This window comes from Lepisosteus oculatus, chromosome 1, assembly GCF_040954835.1.
Source record: "Lepisosteus oculatus isolate fLepOcu1 chromosome 1, fLepOcu1.hap2, whole genome shotgun sequence".
In the NCBI taxonomy this organism is placed as follows: domain Eukaryota; kingdom Metazoa; phylum Chordata; class Actinopteri; order Semionotiformes; family Lepisosteidae; genus Lepisosteus; species Lepisosteus oculatus.
Genome location: NC_090696.1, coordinates 29,606,991 through 29,633,864, shown reverse-complemented (window position 1 = coordinate 29,633,864; position 26,874 = coordinate 29,606,991). Strand labels below are relative to the sequence as shown.

At 36.5% G+C, this 26,874-nt stretch overlaps 1 protein-coding gene across 7 annotated transcripts; it reads right to left on the bottom strand.

Moving 5' to 3' along the window:
* Positions 1-244: 244 nt before the first annotated feature.
* Positions 245-26,352, bottom strand: LOC138238425 (kyphoscoliosis peptidase-like). 7 transcript variants are annotated; one of them, XR_011189448.1, is made up of 8 exons: positions 26,303-26,338; positions 10,216-10,267; positions 9,074-9,147; positions 8,603-8,708; positions 5,991-6,090; positions 3,537-3,662; positions 1,533-1,711; positions 245-1,481 (listed from the first exon to the last, which is right to left on the bottom strand). XR_011189448.1 is itself a non-coding variant. In XM_069189119.1 (7 exons), the coding sequence occupies exons 1-7, from the start codon at positions 26,327-26,329 to the stop codon at positions 1,603-1,605; spliced, it is 594 nt and encodes a 197-aa protein (XP_069045220.1). In that variant the 5' UTR covers positions 26,330-26,338; the 3' UTR covers positions 245-1,602. The 7 variants fall into 7 exon arrangements, 2 of the variants coding, with proteins under 2 accessions (XP_069045220.1, XP_069045235.1); XR_011189451.1 differs by having other exon boundaries at positions 245-1,711; positions 26,299-26,321; XR_011189450.1 differs by lacking the exon at positions 26,303-26,338 and adding an exon at positions 20,194-20,332 and having other exon boundaries at positions 245-1,711.
* Between the last annotated feature and the right edge of the window lie 522 nt (positions 26,353-26,874).

Here is a 26,874-nt window from a genome sequence, read left to right as displayed (position 1 = left end):
CTGTACAGTTCTTTCCCTACACTCCATAACATGTCATTATGTATTTTATTCTATAGCGTTTTGCATAGATTGACCATGATGTTTTGTTATTTTGAAAGATAGGAATGCTGTAAGCCTGTTAGTCACTGTTAATGTTGAAAACAAATAAACACAATAATAAATGTACACTCTTAAACAAGTTTTGACATATGGTAATGTTGTGTATTGGGATTTTCATACAGTAAAAGCCATCTTTTAAAATGCATTTGATTTAATGAAGCACTTTATTAACATTTAGCACAACATTTTAACACAAAGAAACAAGTGCATATACAGTATGCTGCATTACATCACATTATGACACTGATTAAAATCAAGTGGATAACCTCCACACAGTTTTTTCTTTATTCCAGGCAAACATTGTATTCAAGCTATTAAAATATATAATTAACTCTGAAGCATATTAATTCTTACATTTTAGATGCTACATTTTGTAATTGCTTGTTTACTAAAGGAGGGAATGACCTGAAAACTATTTGGTATTTAGGATTAATACAAAGTATCTTGTCTTCAGGAATAATGGCTTATTCCATTTGTTCTTGATTAATACCTCACAGTATAAAAAACAGATGTGTTGGTTGTTCCAAGGCACGTGTTTGAATCAGCTGAAGCCCAGAGACTCAGTATATTATAAATAACTGGGACTGTTCCAGTATAAGTATTATTTTTCAGACTGGAGATTTAAAAGCATTAGATTATCCTGTTCTCTCTGCACCTCAACCTGAGTTGATAGCCGGCAATACAATCACCCTCTGTATCCTTCCGAAAGTGTTTTGGAACAACTGGATGTTCTGTCTTCACTGTTTCAGTAAATTAATAGAGGAACAGAATAAAGTTCCATAAGTAAACAAATAATGTTCCTGGAGGATTGTTTTTTCAAACAGCAATGCTATTGAGGATTGGAAAAAAAACTTAAAACTTAATGGTGCATAAAACATCACACAGTGAGTAAATGATGATTTTTCTGGTCAAAATTACTTGAATTTAATTAATCATGTAGAATTTGTTTTATCTCAAATCATAGCCTAACTTCTGTAATCAAATATGCACTATTTAACACATCTTATAAGTTTTATTATTAAAATGAAAGTTAAGAACTCCACTAAGATTAATAATATACAGTATGAATCCAAAGATAATGACCCACCCTTTGGTTTGATTTTAATTGAATGCAATTTTGTCAGAGGAAGGTATATGATCGGAAAACATTGCATAGCATTGTGAATAAAAATTAACTAGGAAGTCATGTGTTTAAAATTGTAAATTAGACCCAGCAAACGTGTTTTTAAAGAATTTAAGACAGAAACTTGTTTGGAGGCAATAAGCAGTTTAGCTACCAGGATATTATCAGAGAGGAACTACTGTTTAGTAGCTCAAACGGTGTTAGGTTTTATTTTTGTGGATTTTGTTTCACATTTTCTACACTGTTTTTTACCTTTGGGCTGTATTTGTGTTACTACAACTCAATTAAATTAAAGATCCTGTTACAGTACCCAATAACCTGAATTAAGATTCAGTTTCAATTATTTGCATGAAAAGCTTTCCTGCAGTCTGACAGACATACTACGCTGCTGTGGCTGTGCTGCTTTTTCTGTCGAGCAAGTTCCATCTAGAGTCATCTGGTGTGTGTGTTTTACAGAACTCCTCAGGCCTTGTCAGGAAGTAATAATCCCTGAAAGATAACAGTGGACATCTTTACAATTTACCTAATAATACTAATGTTACTAGTGTACATTTAATACAATATACTTACCTATATTTAACAGCAAGTTAACTACAATATCATACATCACTATGGCAATGAGTTTTTCAACTCACTGGATGAATTTCAGAATATATCAGTGCTCAAGTGGGCTCCGAGCACTCAGTGAAATATTTTAACATTATAGTTCGTTAAAGAACAGGCACATTTGAAGGCTACTGTAGTACTGGAGATGAGGGCCTTTAAGTTAAAACAAGTTGGCCACTGCTTTCCAGAAGTGAACTCTTAACTGGAAAAAACTGTGACATTTCAAAATTTGCAAACTCATTGGGTAAAAAGTAACAAATAGCGGAAAAAGAACAGTACAGCCTGTTGATGTACCCTCAAACAGCCTGCAGCAAACATTTTGATTACAACTGTGGTAGAAAACAATATCATACATTGCAATTGATATTGTGTACTTACCAGTGAATATTTCCATTGCTCATGTGGTAAAATTAATAAACTGTATATATATTAATAAACAAATATTATTGTGTTTTTGCCTGTATTGGAATTGATTTGGGAACAGGTCGAACAAATGTCAGACCTTTATCTGAGCTCAAGGTGTCTCTTAAAGGAGCAGTAGCTGGATGGCCAGCAGCCTTTTCCTAAAGCTCCTGGCACCACAGTGTCCTCTAGAGCATAGGAGAGGAACTGGTCTCCCCATCCTTTTCATACTGGTGTCAAGATAAGATAAGATCTCTATTTTGGCCATATACAATTTCTTCTATTAAGAATTTGTCTTTTTGCATACCCCAACTTCCTCTCCATGAGACTCACAGACAGGGAGATAAGCTTGGGGTTAGAGTGCAGGGTCAGCCATTTATACGGCATCCCTGGAGCAGCTGGGGCTAAGGGCCTTGCTCAGGGGCCCAACGGAGTAGGATTCTTCTGCTGGCTGCGAGATACGAACCGGCAACCTTCCCAAATATTCTTTTGACTGGGCCTTTAATAATCAATGGTTTAAAAGGAGGAGGGATTCAGTAAGAAAAGACTGCTCCAGGTGGGCAGTTTTGTGGGAGAGCTGGAAGGAGGCAGAAGGTGCCTGAGTTGAAGGCTGCTGGAGCAGAGTTTGGGTTTTTGAGTTGGTCTTCGCTGTTGGACTAGGAACTGCAGAGAATCTAGTGTGGCAGAAGAAAGCTCCGTTTTTAAATTGTAGTCTCTGGATTTTTATGTCGGAGTCTTCTGGCTTCTGAACTACATACAAGATGCTTCCTGAGAGACCCCCTGACAGTCAGATTCAGATTTAGGCCAAGATTAAATCAAAACCTTCAACCTACTGATCAATCACAGATTACTGTTCCAAAACTTTCTGGCATTTCTTCTTGCCAGAGGTTTCTTGATTTTTCCCCATAAAGAACAACCTCAAGTACTGGGACTGGATTAGTGATACCCAAGTTAAATCAGTCTTCTTTTATTTTAGACACTATTTCAATAACCTTCTAAGAGATTGAATAGAATTAAGAAATCCTAATTTTGTTGTGATCTGACTGTACAGTAAATTAATAACTTACTGGAATTCATTCAAAATGCTTTCAAATTAGTTACAAGGAAGGACCATGTAGTGGTTCTTTCCACATTGAATAGTAGACAGAAGGAGTAAAGCATAGAATTTGACCGTCCCCAAGTGTGTAGGTAGAAGACTCCGCAGCCAGTGCCTTCCTCTCCTTTCTTCTTTTCAGTGTAACTAACCCTGCACCCACTGACAGACACAGTCCCCCCACTGGAACCTCTTCAATTGAAACAAACTTGCCTTCTGCTCCAGGTCACATCAACCAGGTGCCACTGACTGCCGATTGAAACTGCATTCCAAGCGTGTCTGGATTTGGCCTTTTCTGGGCATGATCCCAAAATGTACTCACACGGGACACCTGCAATTCTAAAACCACCACATCAAAAATCATTCAAGCTTTCTTTTTTGGTCCATTGAGATTAGATTCATTACATTATTCATTCGTTATAGCGTCTTTAATTTTGAATTTGTTATGAAGGATGTAGATAAGTTAATCCATGTCCTTGTGACCTCTTTCCTTGAGGATTACAACTCCCTGTCAGTTGATACACATTCTGGTAAATTCAGAAAGGAAACGCGTAAAAGGTTAATTCAAAACTGAAAAGTAGACTGTAAAAAACAGCAGTCTTTTGGGAGCAAAAACACTCAAACCTATTTAGTTCAGTTTGCCCTGAAGAGCTTGTGCAGAATACTGTGTCTAGATTATTGACTCAGTGATTTCTAGCTCAAGGCGCAAGCAGTGTAGACACAGGATACTGAGTGGTAGAAGGGGCTATCGTCAGCACCTGGGTGAGGAGATGTATTGCATGTGCTTCGGAGAGGGCTGCTTCAATGGCCACAAGGTCCTAGTGACTGAGAACCTGAAAGGTTACTCATCCTGCCCCATAGAAGGAAGGGGTTGTTGCTGGCCAGAGGCACTGATGGGAAAGGAAGTCTTGTCTTTGGGTCACAGCGGGTCTGGGGGGATGCTGGTTCAAAAAGAGACTCCACCCAGGTTTTATGGGAGATAGCTACAGTATTTGGAATTTTTTTAGATGCTTATGTTTGTTAATCCATCTATGTGAAAGAGGATTGCCTGCTGTTTTTGTTAAAACTAAAAAAAACTACAAAATCCCATAGTACTGCTGGTAAAAGTGGAGTGGTTTAATATCTGGTGGAGGGGGTTGGAGATCTGGTGACATGCCTAAATTCCATTTTAGGTTTATAGAAAATGGCCTTCTAAGGTTCCACCTTAATTGAAATGGTGAAGTAGTTTCTCAGTTCTTCACCTGATTTGCTCTGTACAGGACTGCTGACACATAATGTTTGCCACATGTAAACCAAAAGAGAGCTCCATTTCAGTGGTGAATGAAGTGAGACTTCCAATTATCGATTTTTAGAAGACTTCTGATAAAGTTCTCAAAAAAGAACAATTCTCAAATTATGGGTGTTAGGAATTTGGGCAATGTGTGTTTTGATTGATTGGATAACATAAAACAGATAAAGGCTGAAAGTTCAGATCTGGGTGATAAGTGGATACTACAGTGATCTGTACTAATAGCATAGCACTTCCTAATTATATCAGTGATGTACAGTATACTCTTATGTAGTTAGCAAACTAGTGGAGTTTAACAAACACTGTAGAAACAGCAAAGGAAATGAAAAAATATATAGACCGAATCCATAATAGACTAGGCAAACTCCTGGCAAATGACCCTTAATGTGGACAAGTGCTGAGTACTACATCAGAAATCAAAAACAGAGGTTGGCACATCCTTCACATTTTCATCAGGGAATGGTAAGCATATATTAAGTCAAAAGTGTCAAATTAAAATGAAATGATGGCATGTTAAAGTTGTATTTATTTATAACATAAATAAGGTTTCCATTGATAGTGTGTACAATTTTTGACCACCAGATCACAGAAAAGATACTGCAATTCTGGAATCAGTCCAAAGAAGAGCAACCAGATACATTCTGGGACTTCAACAAATGTCCTACCCTGACAGGCTTAATGTTTTATTATATTATCAATTATGAAGGCATCCTCTCTGAGCTTATGCTCCTTCTTTGGTTACCAGTGGTTTGCATGTAGATTTAAAAGGAGTTGTGGTGATTTAAAAGGGGAGCTTTTTTTTGCACCATATGTTTCTAATTATTAGCTTAAATCATATGTAGATTAGTGAATTGAGGAATTATTTTCAGAAAACTGGAGCTGGACCTTTGCTTCCCCATTAGATTCCCTTTCAAGTAACCTGTTTTTATTTTTGGCCATTTGGATCGGGGTGTATGGTTCTTGTGAACTTTATTTTTTTACTTTTTAATTCTAAAAAAGGGTACTGGGATGCCTGGGTTTCAAGGAGGACAAGTAATATAAAACGTCTTACTATAATATTGTAAATCTGTTAGATCATTCTGGAAACAAAATGAAGTTATTGTTTTTAAACAGGACTGAGTGTCAAAAACAGTGAAAGAAAACCTAATCTAAAAAGAGTCTTCTCTTCTGTAGCTGTATAACCATGAGCACAGCTGCAATGAAAAGTACAAAATGGAAATATCCCTTTTTCAGAGAACCGTGAATCAATCTTAGCCTGAATGTTTGGGATACAGTTTCACGTGGTAAGAACTGATTTCTCTCTTTCCACTTAGTCCTGATCATTTTTATTAACTGTGTCATGAACATCACAGGCCAATGTTATTAGTTGTCAGGAGTACCTGCACATTTCCTGAAACAGTTTGGCATGTCCTCCACACATAGCTTTCCTTCTCTTGAACACTTCCTGGGGATCCTCTGTGTGGTTCTCATAGTCGTATACTAAGAAGAGACAAAACAACACACACAAGACTCATAGTTTCAAACGCTGTAAGTAAAAAACTTCAATTCTATTTGATGAGGATAAAAGGCTACTGATGAGCTACTCCACATGCATTGATATCGCCGTAGCTGTACATGCAATATATATTGTAAACTCTAATTGACTTTTCTATTTAAAAGTTCATTTTAAATTTAAAATTTTAATCAATTTAAACATTAAATAATTTTAATCAATTTAAACATTATTGTAATTCAAATGGAAAATATGCTATCCTCTTCTTGAATAGTTTGGTCAAATTCGAATGAATTTCATAATGAAAAAAGGTGACAAATATGAAAGGAGAGTACTTTGGCTTTAACTGGCTTGGCTAAGAAAATAAAAGCTCCTATCAACACTGTAACATCACCCCAGAGGAAATCTCAAAACTGTGATGCAGATTTAAAACTCACTAAGAGCGAATTGTTTCTGCTGCAGACTTGCAGGAACAAAGTAGAATATGCATGCATGCATGGAGTGAATGAGAAGCACATATGATGCAGAATATGCTGACTGAGTAGATTCAGATATAAAGTGTATGACGTGTGATACAGGTTTGAGCTTGTTTGAGCAACTACAGTCAAATACGTTTTTCAGAGAAACAGATATTTTCAGATAGGAAAAGGAATGAATGAAATGCGTGAGTCATTGAACAGGTAGCAGCAGCAGCAGGACCTTCTAGCTTCAGATTGGAACTCTGCACTGGGAAGTCGAAGGTGCTGTGGCTATCTGGAACAGTAGCCTGATGGGAAGTAGGAAGAGAGCTACCGCTTGCTGAAGTTTGCTACCCAGCATGCATGAGAACAAGGACCAATACTGCACCAGTTGGACGCCAACCAAGGGAGCTGGTAAATGTGCATGAGGGGGGAAACATGAGGGCAGGGAAATTATCACTGTGAATGAGGAGGCACATATCTGGTGCAGACTGATGCTGTGCACTCACACCCAGGAGAGAAAGTGGGAATCGGTGATCATGGGCTCCAGTAAGCTCTAAGGGACAGCGAAAAGTAGGATGGGAAAGGGGTAGATACAGGTTGAAGCCGTAGATGCAGTGATAGGAGAGAGATAGGAAGCGAAATGGGGACAAGGCTTAACAACTTCAGGAGCACTAAAAGAAAAGCATAGCACAGCCACTTGTATTTGGTGAAACGTTGAGGCTGAAGAGGCAGGAAAGTGACTCATGTCCTGACTTTTAAGAGATGAGTAAGGTCCCAGCAATGTGAAGTGTTAAACACATCTGTTTGCAACAAACCAAAATAACAAGTAATACATTTATTTGTTATATTTTCTTTCTTCTCTTTTAAGCATGGAAAAAACCTATTACTTGTTCCATTGCAGCCTATGCATGCTGACGCACCTACCCACCTGAACAAAGCAAAATGTTGAGTACTAGAAAAGATGCACACAGAGCTATGTGCAGCTTGGGATCTTAGATGCATAGGAAAGTGGAGTGTATGAAATTAGAATATGACCTCCTCCCGAACTTCTGTTGTAAAAAACACCACCTTAAAGACTAAGCAGCACCTTAAAGTAGTCCTTTTTTATTAATAACACAAAAATATACTTTGTCATTATTTAAAAGCATAAGTCAGAATTATATATCTTTTTTTGAATTTATTATGGTTATGACTATCAAGAAAACTTTCACAGCAATAGTTTACAATAAATCATTTAATCTCTCAAGCATTTATGATTAATCATTTACAATCCTGTTTACCAAGTGTTTCAAGCCTGATACAAAACAAATTCAACAATGGCACAGTGTGTTTAAGACCACAGCTCATAAGAGCTAATGAAGGACACTAAGATGACAGAGAACAGCCCTCCACTATGTGTCTGGTCAACACTGGGCTAGACTGAACTGCAAAATCCTCAGGCAGAAAACCCCAGACCCAGTGTTCTCTGGAAGCTTTGCAGTGACAACTATATTTGTACACAATTGATCCATAATACAAAATAAAGAACATACAGAAACTTAACTTCTGACATGGTAATTGTGCACTTTTTTACAAATACAATATTTGATTAATCTGTTACAAAACATAACAATGTATTATATATTTTAAATATATTAAAAGTTAACTTTCATCTGATCTGGTATTCCTTAAAGCCTGGACCTAGTAGTACTCATCCTCATAAATGTGCTATTTCTAAGACGTACTTATTTTATCATATGGTTCACATGTTATTTACTGTACACCTTTTCTGCAAAGAGCAGAAAAGTCAAACTATCATGGCTACCAGGAGCTCTCTGTGCAATAATGAGAACTTTTAATTCCTAAGCAGGACTATTGTGCCTTTTCCTGTTAATTATGTCTTTTGTTTCAACATACACTTAAAATAAAATATCTTTTCTCATTTGTAACCTCTCTTATATTCGCAAATACAATATTTTACTCTCAGATTTGAAAAATGTGCTGGTTGTACTGATGATACAGAATATACAGCACATAAGAGAAATGTATTCTCTCTTACCTATGTGAGTAGCCATCCATGTCCATACTGCTCTGACCTTCTGCAAATCTGTCTTTGCAAAACGTAGCAAAGAAGACACCACATCTTCAACAGAAGTCCCCTCAGTCTGTGGCAGAAAGAAGAATGTCACTTCTACAACTGTGCAGTCACTGCAGAGACCTGTCCTATTCAGACAAAGAACAGCTACTGTGTGTGTTGGCTGCACGTTTATTATAATGAAGTATTTTTTTGAACAAAGCAAACTTACAATAGCAAAAAATCCCCACTTGGAATTTAGAGATATTAAGTCCAAATAATTATCTTTCAAAACCTGCTGTATTTTCCTATTTGATGATTTTGTTTTGAATTTTCTGTTTAAAAGAGATCACATTGCTCAAAACATCTGTAAATGTGTGAACAGATTTGAATTCATTCCATCTAATGTTCACACAGATCCACATTTTCACAAGGAGGAGAGAAGCTTGGACTTACTGACGAGGCCTGGGAATCCAGAAATTTGAAGTCTTGAGGTTTGTAGGGTAGGGATTTATCAGTCAGAACAGTATCTGAAAGAGTAAAATAAAAGCACATACCATTTATGAATCCTTGCTTTAATTGTTAAAATCTCATCCAAACTTACATCACACATCAGAGGTTAGAATTGCAGCCTCACAGACAGGCTCTTGGGTCTGTCTGAGTGGAGCTTGGATGTTCATTCTGCATATTCCTGTGTTCATCTACTATCCAGAATCATGCAGGTTAGGTCTGATTGGCTATATGAAACTTTCTCTTTCAGCAGGCTGAGCAGTTACAAAAGGAAGTTCGAAATACAACAAGCACCGACTGTTGATCTACAGAGCAATAGAACTTGAAGTGCCTCCTTTCATCTGTGGCCTTTCAGCTGTTCAGTAGTATGTTACATTGCAGGGGTCACCTTTTCTGCACCTGACATTTGGCAGGGAGACACCCTGGCGCTGGAGTGTCTAAAAAAATAATTTCCTCCTTTCAGTCAGGTGCACCAAGCCAAGGTCCAGTTATTTTACCACCCACAGATATTGGGTGTTGGTTTCTCTTTTCTTAATCGGGCTTGCTACATTTGGCAGGGAGACACCCTGGGGCTGGAGTGGCTGGCCCTTGAACCAGCTGTTGCTATTCAGATAAGAGGAGGAGGCAAATGATGATGGATCTGGATGTTTTCCTGACAGACCCAGGGCTCTATCCTCTAACCTGCCAGAGCCTGTATCATGTACTGTAGTGGAACATTCATCCTGGATTCTGGATATGGAGCAGAACAAATATAAAGTTTGTTTCTCACTTAGGCGATGTCTTTTAATCAACTTCACATTTGATATTTATGTTTATTGTTTTACTGCTACAGTACTGATAATACGTTTTTAAATACATTTTCACCATTTTCCAGAACGGTGAAAGGCTATATTAAAAGACAAGAGTAAGCGGTTTTACATCAGCACTCTAGACTTTGTGTAGGAACCTGCACATTCTCAGTAGAATATTCTGTCACAAGCTATTATGAAGTCTTATAGTAAAAAACACACACAAAGAAAATGAAATTTCTGCCTAAAAGAGCTTTCTGAGCACTTGGTAGTGAACTGGGCCTGTGTTGCAATACTTACCTGGGGGTTTCAACTGGAGGATTGCAGCAAAGAGTTCCTCTATCCAACGCATCTGTTGAAGGGCAAATATGTTCATGGACCATTCCATCTATGATTCGAATCCAGTACTCTACTGCAGACTTTACCCCTAATCAAAATTCCATACTGACACCCTCAGTAAAAAAAGTCTTGATAATAAATGTTAAATGCAGATCTCATCCATAAATGAAACAAAATTATAATCATAACATTTAAGTATTTATTCTTTCATGTCAAAATAGCATTATATTAGCTACTATTTTTGTATTGAGACAGGTGTTAACTTTCCTGATAATTAAAATTTCACATAACTCTCGGTTCACCCTTTAGCTCTTGCTCTAGCTAGACATGACAGCTTTGTGATTTCTTCTTCGAATATTCAAGAAGTTCTCTTCGGTTTAAGTGAGTTTGCTGGACAAGGCAAAGACTTCATTCCATGAGTGTTCAACACACTGATATTGATCACACACAATGTGCAGGTACTGTACCAAGCTGATTCGCAAAAATGAAACCATCTTTCCCATAGAAGAGCTCACAGACTAGTCTGATGAACTGGAGTTGATAATTCTATCATAAAGAGGATAGCAAGTTTATTTTACTAAAATATTCTAGTTGACATTGTTTATCCCAAAGGACACAAATCTGAAGCACTTGAGGATGAAAGATTTGAGTTTTAAAAAATTTAAAACTAACATTTAAAAAACGGACTCAAAGCACCTTAATCCTCTGAACACAAAATGAAAATAGATCAATTTCAACATACCTTTGGTATAAACTGCAAAATAAAAACTCAACCAAGGACTGATAATAATCTGTTCTTCTTCACAACGTTGAAATTTCAAGAGCTTCCGAAGTGCCACTTGTTGTCATTGGCTGAGCAGTGTCAGTCGCACACAGCCCACCACTGAGTGTTTTACTTTCTTTTTTCACATACCTGTACATCCCCTTGAAGTTACGGTACTTTCCTGACAGTTCTGAACTTTTTTGCTTTCATTTTAAAATGGTTACTTCTAATTAATCTTTAAGTTAATTAACTCCCAATTAATTTTCTTTTTAGTTCACATACAGTACTTAGTACTTTCTTGGATTAGGATAGTGAGTGCTTTGTACAGATACTAATACAAATAAAACAATAACCATTCTTTTTAAATCATCTTTCCCAAGCACATACTGTACTGTCACACCTGAAGAAGGCTCCACGGCTGAAACGTTGTGTTTTTTCTCTCTTCTTTTTTTCAGCATGGAATAAACCTATTACTTGTTCCTGTACTGTAGCTACATCACTAGCTACATCAGCAAATATGCGTTAAAAAGATATGCAAACTCAAGAATCAAAAACCTTGGATGAACACTGAGATCCGCTCCCTGCTCAAAGCCTGGATGCAGCCTTCAAATCTGGTAATGAGGAAGAACTGAGAGAGGCTAGGAAAGAATTAAGAGCTGGCATAAAATCTGACAAGAAACAGTACAAATCCCAGATAGAACACCGCTACAACACCAACACTAACCCACGACGCATGTGGCAAGACATAAATACAATCTCAAGCTACAAGAGCAAAACAAGCCCTGTAAGTGCTACTCTCTCTTCCAAACAAGCTTAACACCTTCTACGCACGCTTCGAAGCTCAAAACCCTGAACCAACCACCTGGACCACTGACTCCCCTGCCACCCCACCCCCCACACTATCCAAGCTAGATGTGTGGAAATCACTAAGTAGAGTGAACACACATAAAGCTGCTGGACCTGATGGTATCCCTGGCCTGGTACTCAGAACATGTGCCTGGCAGATAGCTGATGTCTGTACCGACATCTTCAACATGTCCTTGGCCCAGGCCACTGTACCTAGCTGCTTCAAGACGACCACCATCGTGCCAGTACCGAAAAAATCAGCCCCCACATGCCTAAACGACTACTGCCCTATTGCACTCACCCCCATCATAATGAAGTGCTTTGAAAAAATACTTATTCCACACATTAAAGCCAGCATTCCAAAAACACTGGATCCTCTCCAGTTTGCCTATCGCGCAAATCGCTCCACAGAGGATGCAATCTCTATAGCTTTACACACCACACTAACCCACCTGGATAAAAAGAACACCTATACAAGAATGCTGTTCACTGGGCTATCGGGGTGTCAGTACAATTTCGGCTTACACCACTACACACACGTAAGCCGAAATTGTACTGACCCCTCGATAGCCCAGTAAAACTGTACCGGTCGTAATAATATTTAATATTTATTAATTAACCATACTATTTTTGCACTGTTCCAAGAATTACCTTGCACTGTTTTTGTCCTGTTATATTTTCTCTGTTTGCGGAATTTTGCAGTTTTGATTACTTGATTACATGTTATTTATGTTATGTTATTACATGTTACTGTTTTTGCTATTGTGTTACTGTCTCTTGTCTTATCTTCTGTCCTATTTATATAATGCACCTGAGTGACTAATGAGAAACACTTTTCATTATACTATGCACCTGTGTAAGTTTAATGACAATAAAGTTGAATTGAATACATGTTTGTATTTACAGTACATGTTTATAATGCTAAAGATGGGGTTGGTCCAGTTTCAACACTGGCTATTGAGCATTTTCCATGCATTAATGACATACAGTATGATGATTTCAATTTTATGCTTTTAACTATATATCCTAACATGTTGTTGCTTCTGCACAAAACAGACTACTCATATTTGAAGTGTCCAAGTCCAAGTCTTTGATCTTGATTGTACTCCTCAGTCTGGGTTCCAGTGGTCACAGAAAGGAATAAAATGTAATGGGAGAAAGAATAATATTTTCTGCATTAGTGAATTGTAGCTCTAGTTTGCATGTTTCTATTTTGTTGGAGGTGGCTTTTGACATTTGTGGGTGATTTTCCAGTTTTAACTAGAAGTATAACAAGAAAAAGAACAATATTAATATTTTTTACTAGTATTATTAATGGTATTGTTGTCTAAATTGTGTCTTTAGTAATTTCATAATGCATTTTATTTCCAAGACAAAAATAAAAAATAATTTTAGATAGTATGATTTTTATGTGATGTTGTTTCATTTGATATCTTAGAGAGTCTTTCTTCTGTGCTGCGAGAGAAGAGTCACTCTAGTTTACACTGCCTTGTACGTGGTGCTTACTTTTAGTTTCAACTGAGGTTTTGCCAATTGCTCGGGTCAGGTGATTTACAGAAAACAGGCGTCTTTACAGCAAGTAGTTCAAGTAGGTAGCTACATCAGCATGCCTAGGCTGCAAAGGAACAAGCACAGGTTTATTCTATGCTGAAAAGAGAACAAGGGAAACAATGTTTTGGCTGTGAAGCCTTCATCGGGTGTTATAATTTAATACACCCAAAGAAGGCTCCACAGCCAAAACGCCGTTTTTAAAGCAAGCATGTTTGTTTACATTCTCCTGATGACTACCATTTCATTATTTTATCAGGATTGTATTATTTGATATGTGTGTGTGAAACATCAACAGTTCTTTCCTATATTAGTATCACCTGTAAACGAATGGTATAGTGACTGAAACACTGGATGCATTCAGTTATGAGCTTCCCAGATATTTTTTTTGTGGAAGGAATATCTGTGTCCAAAACCACTACCAGGAGCAACAGGCAGCACAATGGAGCAGTGGCAAGGATTACAGAGCAAAAGCTCAGGGGTTTAGTTGCCGATGGGATACTGGTGTTGTACCCATGAGCCAGGTACTCACTCAGATTTTTCATTCACTGCTTTAAAAAACAGATTTTGCTATACTGAAAGAGTGCACAAAAGAGCAACCAGATACATCTAAGTAATGTCCCACTATGACAAGTTTAATAAACTGAAGCTTCTTAGTCTTGAACAGAGAAATGAGCTCATCCAAAATTTCTATTCTCAACGGTAGAGTCAACACAGTAGACTTCTATAGAATCAAATTAAAAGATGAGGATACAGGGATGTGCATTTAAAAGAATAGGGAGGAAAACTAATGGACAGATTACAGATTTCACAGCTTTCGCCCAGATTTTAATTCATTTGGACTCTTTTTTACCTGCTGTACACATTCTGACCTGCTTCATGTTTTGTTCTCCTGTGCTTTATATTCTCGCTACTTTGTTGTCTCTCTTCACACCTGAAGAAGGCTGAACAGCTGAAACTTTATGCTTTCTACTTTTCACCATGGAATTAACCTCTACTTGTTCCCCAACACTATCTAGCTCATCATAACTAGATTCACTATACAGTATTATTCATTATACCATGAATGACATAAAAGTAAAGATTTAAATATCTTTTTATGTACATCAAATAGAACAAAGACTTTACATATGGGATTGAACATAAAATAAGGTCAGTTTAAGTTTATTGTCATATGCACTAGTTATACAGCTTATATAAATATAATTAATATTCTCTTGTTGCAGATACGTAAGTTGCAGGGCTTCTGAGCCTTGGGGAAAATAAACTGACATTCTATATGTAAATAACTCCTCCAGGACAACCTCAAAGCGACAACATGTCATTTGGGTGCAACCTTTGATCCCAACCTATCATTTACCCAGAGATTTAAAGCATGTCTAGAGTGTTTTCTCCAGTTTATAGATATTGCCAAATTAAAGTGTTTTTTTTCAATGCAGGACTTAATGCATACCTTCATCACACTGATGAATTAGATTATTCTAATGGTTTATTATAAGGTACCTTAAAAGTCCATGTTAGCATACCTGCATACTTAAGTGTTTTATGGTCACTTGATGTATTCTTAAATACTGCATAGTTAAACATGTGACCCAAATTAACACATTGTCTTCAGGCTGTGATTCTTGAATGCTTTTCTTTCTTACCAGTTCTCATGTGAAAAGTGTTGCAGTATATAAATTCATGAGTCACAAATATGAAGTGGGTGTTTATTACATTACCATGTACTGTATGGCTCCTTTCCCAGGAAAGCACGTTATAGCTATGCTAGTCAAAATAAGTTATTAATCATTAATAATAGGAGGATTGTTCTAATTCGTCTGACCTACTGTACTCTAACATAATATGCATATCATGTAAAACACTGGAGCTTTCGAACAGGACCCAACCTTATCCATGTAGTAAAGGCATTACTGGGGATAGTCAACATGGACATTGTTTAAAAAAAAAACCTACCCTTTGAAATATCCACAACCTTACTCTCTCTTGATGCTGAAAAAGCATGTTATAGGGTCAAATGGAAATTTCTCTTTCTCTTTGCTACGCTTGATAAAGTTAACTTGGGCTCTAATTGTATTAATCTAATAAAACTAATAAAGTCCCCAAGCAGTGGTGACCCTGCATGGTCTTATGTCTCATAGTTTTCAGATTGCAGTGGGGCACGATACAGAGCTGTCCCCTCTCTGTTGTGCTTTAGTCGTAGAACCATTTCCTGAGGCCGTAGCGATGAGTACAACTCTCTCTCGTTTTCTGGTAGGGGGAAGAGGAACAGAAAATCTCCCTTTATAATGTTCTCTGCATATACTGTAACTACCGTAAACCAGAACCAACAATTGCAGTAATGCTAGAATGAATTTCACCTCTTTGGAAACAAAATTAATGTACTCAAATCAATAGCATTAACAATGAGAATTCCCCAAAGTGCTAATACCCATAACCCCCTTTCACCTATTAAAATGGATTCAAGGAACTTGGCAGTTTTATCTCTCCAGATCTCTTTACATCTTTACATACCTCTAATCAAAAATATTAAACTTGATTTAACTTCAAGAAGCCCTCTCTCAATCTCATTATTATTAGGATAAATGTGGTTAAAAAGAACATTCTCTCCCTCCTCTGATTTCAGTCTCCTCTTTGCCTCCTATCTGCTCCCTTCTTCAAATAAAAAAATAAAAGTATATCTAAATTTATTTAGAGTAATGAAAAACCGAGGGATAAATTCACCCAATTAATAAAGTAAATAGATAAAATAAATATAAATCTATTTATTTTTTCAGCACTGTACAGTTCTTTCCCTACACTCCATAACATGTCATTATGTATTTTATTCTATATCTTTTTGCATAGATTGACCATGATGTTTTGTTACTTTGAAAGATAGGAATGCTGTAAGCCTATTGGTCACTGTTAATGTTGAAAACAAAACCAATAATAAATGTTCACTCTTAAACATGTTTTGACATATGGTAATGTTGTGTATCGGGATTTTCATACAGTAAAAGCCATCTTTAAAAATGCATTTGATTGTAAATATATTTAATGAAGCACTCAACATTTTAGCACAAAGCCCTTTGTTAAAACAAATGCATATGAGCTGCACTACATAACATTAATGACACTGATTAAAATCAAGCGGATAACCTTCACACAGTCTTTTCTTTAATCCACGTAAACATTGTATTCAAGCTATTAACATATATAATTAACTTTGCTGAGGCAGCTCTGAAGCATATTAATTCTTACATTTTAGATGCTACATTTTTTAATTGCTTGTTTACCAAAGGAGGGAATGACCGGAAAATTATTTGGTATTTAGGATCAATACAAAGTATCTTGTCTTAAGGAATAATGGCTTATTCCATTTGCTCTTGATTAATCCCTCACAGCATAAAAAACAGATGTGTTGGTTGTTCCAAGGCACGTGTTTGAATCAGCTAAAGCCCAGAGACTCAGTATATTATAAATAACTGGGACTGTTCCAGAATAAGTATTATTTTTCAGACTGGAGATTTAAAAGCATTAGATTATCCTGTTCTCCCTGCACCTCAACCTGAGTTGATAGCCAGCAATACAAACACCCTCTGTATCCTTCCAAAAGTGTTTTGGAGAAACTACACTTGCTAAAAAAACAACTGGATGTTCTGTCTTCACTGTTAGATTAATAGAGGTACGAAATTGAGTTCCATAAGTAGACAAATAAACTTCATGGTGCACATAACATCACACAGTGAATAAATGACACATTTTCTGGTCAAAATAACTTGAATTTAATTAATCACGTACTGTAGTATTAGTTTTATCTCAAGTCAAAGCCTAACTTTCATCATCAAATATGCACTTCTTAACACATCTTATACGTTTCAATGTTAAGATGAGAGTTAAGAACCACACTAAGATTAAGAATACATGAACCCAAAGATAATCCTTTGGTTTAATTTTAATTGAATACAATTTTGTCAGAGGAAGGTATATGATCGGAAAAGAGTTTTGTTTCAAAATGTGTTTTTAAAGAGATTCAGACAGAAACTTGTTTGGAGGCAATAAGAAGTTTAGCTATCAGGATATGATCAGAGAGGGGCTACTGTTTAGTAGCTAAAACGGAGGTGTTAGGTTTTATTTTTGTGGATTTTGTTTCACATTTTCTACACTATTTTTTACCTTTGGGCTGTATTTGTGTTACCTCAACCCGCTTAAATTAAAGATCCTGTTACAGTACCCAATAACCTGAATTAAGATTCAGTTTCAAATATTTGCATGAAAAGCTTTCCTGCAGTCTGACACACTGCTGTGGCTGTGCTGCTTTTTCTGTCGAGCAAGTTCCATCTAGAGTCATCTGGTGTGTGTGTTTTACAGAACTCCTCAGGTCTTGTCAGGAAGTAATAATCCCTGAAATATTTTTTTTAAAATGTTTATTTATGCTTAACAAAAGAACAAACATTACAATACAAACAAGAGTACATATAACAATTCAAAACAAAAATATCGTCGGGGTACACACTATTACATAAATTCAAGTTATGAAAAAAGATTAAACAAATTAAATAAAAATAATGTCCGCACCGCTTTCATATTTTTGCATTTCGAAATAGTCTGCAAATACCCCTTTACTTCCATTTTAAAATACTCAAACACAGGATACCTCCCAGACCACTTCATTTTATGTATGTGATAACGTGCCGGTATAATAATTAAATTTATTACAAAAGAAATTTTTATATTGTTTTCACTGGGGCTGAAACTTAACATACAGTAATATCTTTTTCAACAAAATAAATATCAATATTGGTCTCTTTTTTAATATAATTCTGCAACTTAGCCCAGAACATTTTTACCCTGGGACATAACCAAAACAAATGCTGAATAGTTTCAGGGCTATTGTCACAAAAAACACATTTGTCATCTATATTAATTTTAAATCATTGGGTCAAAGTTACACTTTAGTAAAAAGTCTAGACCCCCTACTTCTTGAAATTTCAGATTGGGGATTATATGCCATACACTTTGCTTATTTTTTAAATAGTTTTGTATCCATTTAATCTTGAAAATAGCATTAGATGTCCTAAAGTCTAAAGCATGTAAGCCCCCTTCTGCCTGTGGACGACAAATAATTTCTCTTTTAAGATAATGGGGTTTATTCCTCCAGATAAATTTGAAAAGTTTGGAGTCATTTTTCCTAATAGTTGCAGGTGGTACATCCAGAACCAGTGAAGCATAAACTAATCTAGATAAACCCTCAGATTTAGACAAAAGTATTCGACCATTTAAAGAAAGGTCTCTTAACAACCATAAGTCAAGTTTTTTTTCAAATGAATGCATAATTGGAGAAAAGTTTAGATCATTTTTTAATTTTTGGAAATCTTAATACCTAGATATTTAACTACATCTTTTACAGGAATATTACATATAGATGAAACATCACAGTTCCCAAGAGCCATCAGTTCACATTTTTTTAAATTAAGAGAAAGACCAGAAACAGAGGAAAAAACATTTATACACTTAATTGCCTTCTCAATCTCTGCATGGTTTCTTAAAAATAGCGTTGTGTCATCAGCTAATTGGGAACACTTAATCTCTCTATCCTGTATTTGAATACCCTGAAACACATCTTTTTTTATATGAATAGCCATAACTTGTGTGACCAGCAGGAATAAGAATGGGCTTATGGGACATCCTTGTCGAATTCCCCTACCAATTCTAAATCTATGAGAAGTTCCATGAGCCAATTTAACAGAGCTGTTACATTGATTGTACAAAGTTCTAATATAATTTGAAAATACTCACCAAAGCCCCCAAAAATTGAGAGTTTCAAAACTAAAAGAATGTTCAATTTTGTCAAAAGCCTTATAAAAGTCCACAAATAGAATAAAGCTATCCTGACAAATAAGTTCACCATAGTCTACAAGGTCCAACACCAAACGAATATTATTACACATATGCCTTCCTTTCATGAAACCTGATTGTGACTCATCAATAATTGAGTCAAGGCCTGTTTTCAGTCTCTCTGCAAAAACAGGAGGAAGAATCTTTCCATCATTATTAATCAAAGTGATAGGCCGCCAATTATCTATCAACAAATTATCTTTATCTGGAATTATGGTTATTAAGCCCTGAGTCATCGAGGTTGGTAAAACTCCCTTGTCCAATTCATTCCTTTAACACCAGAAGAAGAAATTCAGCCAAATCATCTCGAAAGGTTTTATAAAATTCAGTGGTAAGGCCATCATTACCAGGAGATTTGTTAACCTTGAGCTTATTATAATCCCTGAAAGATAACAGTGGGCATCTTTACAATTTACCTAATAATACTAATGTTACTAGTGTACATTCAATACAATACACTTACCTATATTCAACAGCGAGTTAACTACAATATCGTAGATCACTAGGGCCATGAGTTTTTCAAGCTGCATTACCATGATTATATTTTTCTTTGGGAGACATTGACTGACTATTGACTCACTGGCTGAATTTCAGAATAATTCAGCACTCAATGAAATATTTTAACATTATAGTTCGTTAAAGAACAGACACATTTGGAGGCTACTGTAGTGTCTGTGGAGATGAGGGCCTTCAAGTTAAAACAGGTTGGCAACTGCTTTCTAGAAATGGACCCTTAATTGCAATAAAGTGTGTCATTTCAAAATTTCAGAACTCGTTGGGGAAAAAGTAATAGCTGAAAAAGAACAGTACAGCCTGTGTACCCTCACACAGCCTGCAGCAAACATTTTGATTACAACTGTGGTATAAAAAACCATCATACATAATTAAAACCATGTACTTACCAGTTAATATTTCCACTGTTTATGTGGGAAAATTAATAAAATCAAATACATATTCATAAATAAATGTTATTGTATTTTTGTTTGTATTGGAATTGATTTGGGAAAAGGGTAGAAAAAATGTCAGACCTTTATCTGAGCTCAAGGTGTCTCTTAAAGGAGCAGTAGCTGGATGGCCAGCAGCCTGTTCCTGAAGCTCCTGGCACCACAGTGCCCTCTAGAGCATAGGAGAGGAACTGGTCTCCCCATCCTTTTCATACTGGTATCAGTCCAACATTCTATTCCTGATTGAGATTTTAGAAAAAAGAAAAATAATTTTGAAGCATACAGTAAATGCGTGTATATATGTGGGAGTCTATTTTGATAATTATGTTATATATATGGGGATTATTTTGAGTGTTTTGACTGGGCCTTTAAGAATCAATGGTTGAGGAGGCAGAAGGAGCCTCAGTTGAAGGCTGCTGGAACAGAGTTTGGGTTGGTCTTCCCTGTTGGACTGGGAACTGCAGAGAATCTAGTGTGGCAGAAGAAAGCCCCGTTTTTAAATTGTAGTCTCGGGATTTTTATGTCGGGGTCTTCTGGCTTCTGAACTACATACAAGATGCTTCCTGAGAGACCACCTGACAGTCAGATTTAGGCCATGATTAAAACAAAACCTTCAACCTACTGATCAATCACAGATTACTGTTCCAAAACATTATGGCATTTCTTCTTGCCAGAGGCTTCTTGATTTTTACCCATAAAGGCCCAGCCTCAAGTAGGTACTGTAGGTAGGTCCCTTATTCAGGCCATAAAGGCCCATTGGGAATGGGGGGCAAGGGCCACCATTTTTCTTGACCATCCGACACTTGAAGTGGAGTTGATGTGGTCAGCATTACACTCCCAGCCTCAAGTACTGGGACTGAATTAGTGATAACCAAGTTACATCAGTAACTTTTATTTTAGACACTATTTCAACAACCTTCTGAAAGATTGAATGGAAAGAAGAAATCCTCATTTTGTTGTGATCTTACTGTAAATGAATAACTGACTGGAACCATTCAAAATGCTTTCAAATTAGTTACAAGGAAGGACCATGTAATGGTTCATTCCACACTGAATAGTAGACAGAAGGAGTAAAGCATAAAATTTGACCGTCCCCAAGTGTGTAGGTAGAAGACTCCGCAGCCAGTGCCTTCCTCTCCTTTCTTCTTTTCAGTGTAACTAACCCTGCACCCACTGACAGACACAGTCCCCCCACTGGAACCTCTTCAATTGAAACAAACTTGCCTTCTGCTCCAGGTCACATCAACCAGGTGCCACTGACTGCCGATTGAAACTGCATTCCAAGCGTGTCTGGATTTGGCCTTTTCTGGGCATGATCCCAAAATGTACTCACACGGGACACCTGCAATTCTAAAACCACCACATCAAAAATCTTAAATCATTCAAGCTTTCTTTTTTGGTCCATTGAGATGCAGCACATTTCATTTTTTGAGATGCTTAAGTGTGTTAATGTGTCCACATGAAAGAGAGATTGTATGCTGTTTTTGTTAAAAATAAAAACTAAAAAATCAATTAGCTCTGTTTGTAAATGTGTAGGGGTTTAGTATCTGGTGGAGGAGGCTGGAGATCTGGTAACCTGGCTGAATTCCACTCTGGCTTTATAGAAAATAGCCTACTAAGGTTCCACCTTAATTAAATTAGTGAAGTAATTTCTCTACTTTGCTCTGTACAGGACTGCTGACACATAATGTTTGCCACATTATGCCACAAGAGAGAGTTGCACTTCAGTGGTGTATGAAGTGTGTCTTCCAATGGTCTCTCAAGACAGGGGTAGTGCCCAGTGACTGAAGAATTGCTAATGTAGTGCCCATCCATAAGAAGAATGACAAACAGAACCAAGGACTTAAAGACCAATATGCCTTGTTTCTGTCACATGTAAGATTACTGAAACAATAATTAAACTAAACTGATCATGTACAGTATATAGAAACAGGATCTTAATGGATGGTCACCATACCTCAAAGTAATGTGTAAATAATGTGTTAGAGTATTTTGAATAAGCAACAGCAGCAATGATCATACACACGGCTTACACTGTTTTACCTTACACTGAGGTTTTCAGAAGACTTTTAATAAAGTTCTCAAAAAAGAACAATTCTCAAATAACAGGTGTTAGTTATTTGGGCAATGTGTGTTTGGATTGATTAGATAACATAAAACAGATAAAGGTTGAAAGTTCAGATAGTGATTAGTGGATACCACAGTGATCTGTACTAATAACATTGCACTTCCTAATTATATCAGTAATGTACAGTATACTCTGGTGTAGTTAAACTAGTAGAGTTTAACACTGTAGAAGCAGCAAAGGAAATTAAAAAATATATAGACTGAATCTGTAATAGACTAGGCAAACTCCTGGCAAATGACCCTTAACATGGACAAGTGCTGAGTACTACATCAGAAATCAAAAACAGAGGTTGGCACATCCTTCACATTTTCATCAGGGAATGGTAAGCATATAAAAAGTCAAAAGTGTCAAACTGAACTGAAATGATGGCATTTTAAAGTTGTATAATATAAATAAGGTTTCCATTAGATAGTGTGTACAATTTTAAATCACTAGATCACAGAAAAGATATTGCAATTCTGGAATCAGTCCAAAGAAGAGCAACCAGATACAGTACATTTTGGGACTTCAACAAATGTCCTACCCTGACAGGCTTAATGTTTTATTATATTATCAATTATGAAGATTATCCTCTCTGAGCTTATGCTCCTTCTTTGGTTACCAATGGTTTGCATGTGGATTTTAAAGGAGTTGTGGTGATTTAAAAGGGAGCATTTCTTGCACCATATGTTTCTAATTATTAGCTTAAATCATATGTAGATTAGTGAATTGAGGAATTATTTTCTGTCAACTGGAGCTGGAACTTTTACTTCCCTCATTAGAACTCTGAAGTTCTAGATTCCATTTCAAGTAACCTGTTTTAATTTTTCACCAGGTAGATACTGAAGCTTTAATGATTCTTTTTTTAATTAACTTTTTTAAATTTTAATTCTGAAAAAGGGTACTGGGATGCCTGGGTTTAAAGGAGGTAATATAAAACGTCTTGCTATAATATTGTAAGTCTGTTAGATCATTTTGGAAACAAAATGTAGTTATTTTTTAAACAGGACTGAGTGTCAAAAACAGTGAGAGAAAACTTAACCTAAAATGAGTCTTCTCTTGTGTAGCTGTATAACCATGAGCACAGCTGCAATGAAAAGTACTAAATGGAAATATTCCTTTTTTCAGAGAACAGTGAATCAATCTTAGCCTGAATGTTTGGGATACAGTTTCACGTGGTAAGAGCTGATTTCTCCCTTTTCACTTCGTCCTGATCATTTTAAGTGACTGCGTCATGAACATCACCAACAGGCCGGTGTTAGATCTTAGGAGTACCTGCACATTTCTTGAAACAGTTCAGCCTGTCCTGCACAATTAGCTTTCCTTCTCCTGAACACTCCTGAGGATCCTTTGTGTGGTTTTTAAAGTTGTATACTGAGAAGCGACAAAACAACACATATGAGACTCGTTGTTTCAAAATTAGTAGGTAAACAACTTTAATCTATGTGACGAGAACACTATTTTATGAGGCATTCCTCAAGAGAATTCCCTTCTAGATTGCAGGTATTCCCATAGCTGTGCATTCGCAAAGTGCTGGGAAAGTAACTGTTTTATTTTAAACAGGATCGACCTAAGAGTTTCTGGTACCCTTAAGAACTCTGTCTCCTCCCCACATACAGCATTAACACTGAAACCTTTCCTTGTGAGATACTGTACCCCACATGCAATAATATTGTCATTGTATTGTACATACAATTTATCTGGTAAATTTTGAAATCATTTTTCTATATAAATGTTCACTTAAAAATATATAAACTTTTAAGCAATTTAAGTTCTTTTCCAACATTATTATAATTTGAATAGAAATACGCTACCCACTTTTTGAATAGTTTGGTCCAATTCTAATGGGTTATATAATGAAACGTGTTGACAAATATTAAAGGACAGTACTTTGGCTTTAACTGGCTTGGCTAAGAAAATTAAAGCTCCTATCAGCACTGTTACATCAACCCAGAAGAATCCCCAAAACTGTGATGCAGATTTAAAACTCACTAAGAGCAAGTTGGGTCTGTTGCAGTCTTGCAGGAACTGAGCAGAACATGCAGGCAGCATAAAGTGAATGAGAAGTACATATGATGCAGAGCTTGTTGATTGAGTAGATTCAGATATGAAGTGCATGAGATGTGTGTGATACAGGTTTGAGCTTGAGTTTGAACAGTAGAGTCAAATATGCAATTTTTCAGAGAAATAGATAGGGAAAGAAGTGAATGAAATGCACGAATCAGTGAACAGGTAGCAGCACCAGCAGGACCTGCTATCTTCAGATTGGAACTCTGCATTGGGAAGTTTAAGGTGCTGTGGCAATCTGGAAGAGTAGCCTGACGGAAAGTAGGAAGAGAGCTACCACCTGCTGAAGTTTGCTAGCCAGAATGCATGAGAACAAGGGCCAATACTGTACCAATTGGACGTCAACCAAGGGAGCTGGTAAATTTGCATGAGCAGGGAAATTATCACTGTGAATGAGGAGGCCCATATCTAATGCAGACTGATGTTGTGCACTCACACCCAGGGGGGAAAGTGGAAGTACATGATCAGGGGCTCCTGTAAACTCTTTGGGACTGCAAAAAGAAGGATTGAGAAAGGGGAAAGATACAGGCTAGAGCCATAGATGCAGTGATAGGAAGGGAAAGGGGGAGAAAAATTTAGCAGCTGTTCAATGTTTCTGGAAGGCTTAACAACTTCAGGAGCTCTAATAGAAAAATGTAGACCCCATGGTGGTAGCACAGCCGCTTGTTTTTGGTGAGAGGTTGAGGCTGAAGAAAGCAACTCATGTCCTGGCTCTTAAGAGATGAGTAAGGTCCCAGCAACATCAAGTGCTAAACACATCTGTTTTCAACAAAACAAATTGTTGAGTGCTAGAAAGGATGCACGCGGAGCCTATGTGAGGCCTGGGATCTTAGACGCGTAGGGAAGTGGAAGTATGAAATTAGAATATGACCTCCTCCTGAACTTCTGTTTTAAAAAACATCACTTCTTAACATCAGCAATAATTCAGTTACTGTAGGTTGTCAGTTAGTAAGAGCTTCTGTCTCAAAAAATTGTGGTCACTTCTATTTGTTTATTGTAACAGCTGCAGAACATAAATACATTTTTGATTATGCTGTAACTGCACTAAATCAGCGGTTCCCCAAAATACTTCTGCAGCATGCACTAGAAGTTTTTAAATTTCAGTGCCCCCCATACGTACTGTAGGTAGAATCTTACTTTCCATACCTAGGAAAGGAAGTCATCAGTCAGGAATAGTATATTCAGTACAATATGAAAAAAAATGGTGAAAAGTACATCTCCTTACGATTTTATTGTCTATCATATTTAGTCACATTTAACCTTCACCTAGTCCTCATCAAGTCCTAATAGCAGACCTTAAAGTAGTCATTTTTTATTAATAACACAAAAATATACTTTGTCAGAATTATATATCTTTTTTTTATTTATTATGGTTATGACTATCAAGAAAACTTTCACAGCAATAGTTTACAATAAATCATTTAATCTCTCAAGCATTTATGATTAATCATTTACAATATTGTTTACCAAGTGTTTCAAGTGATACAAAACAAATTCAACAATGGCACAGTGTGTTTAGGACCACAGCTCATAAGAGCTAATGAAGGACACTAAGATGACAGAGAACAGCCCTCCACTATGTGTCTGGTCAACACTGGGCTAGACTGAACTGCAAAATCCTCAGGCAGAAAACCCCAGACCCAGTGTTCTTTGGAAGCTATGCAGTGACAACTACATTTGTACACAATTGATCCATAATACAAAATAAAGAACATACAGAAACTTATGTCTTTTGTTTCAACATACACTTAAAATAAAATACCTTTTCTCATTTGTAACCTCTCTTATATTTGCAAATATAATATTTTACTCTCAGATTTGAAAAAATGTGCTTGTTGTACTGATGATACAGAATATACAGCACATAAGAGAAATGTATTCTCTCTTACCTACAGTATGTGAGTAGCCATCCATGTCCATACTGCTCTGACCTTCTGTGAATCTGTCTTCGCAAAACGTAGCAAAAAAGACACCACGTCTTCAACAGAAGTCCCCTCAGTCTGTGACGGAAAGAAGAATGTCACTTCTGCAAGTTTGCAGTCACTGCAGATACCTCACCTAAGCAGAGAGCAGCTGCTGTGTGTTTTGGCTGTCTGGCACATTTGCAGCATGAAATGAGCAATAAGTAAAAAGTTACATGATTAAATGAAAACCATTTACATAGTCATAATAAATGTAATGATAAAAATGAATTAAAAACCAATACTGTGTTTTAACATTGAAAACTAGACATAAAAAAATCCTATTAATATTTCAGTCTGCAGTGTTTTCAATTTTTTGTTTCCCTTTTTAAATCATGCTACTGAGTGAAAAATGTATTTTTTTCAATTCACAGCTATTTGAGTAGATCAATATATTTAATCAATCTTAGACCTATTTTTCCAAATAAGAATTGGTGCTTAGGAAATGATAATAAACATGATAATAAAATTAAATCCTGTCACCCCAGTTACAGAAAACAGAAC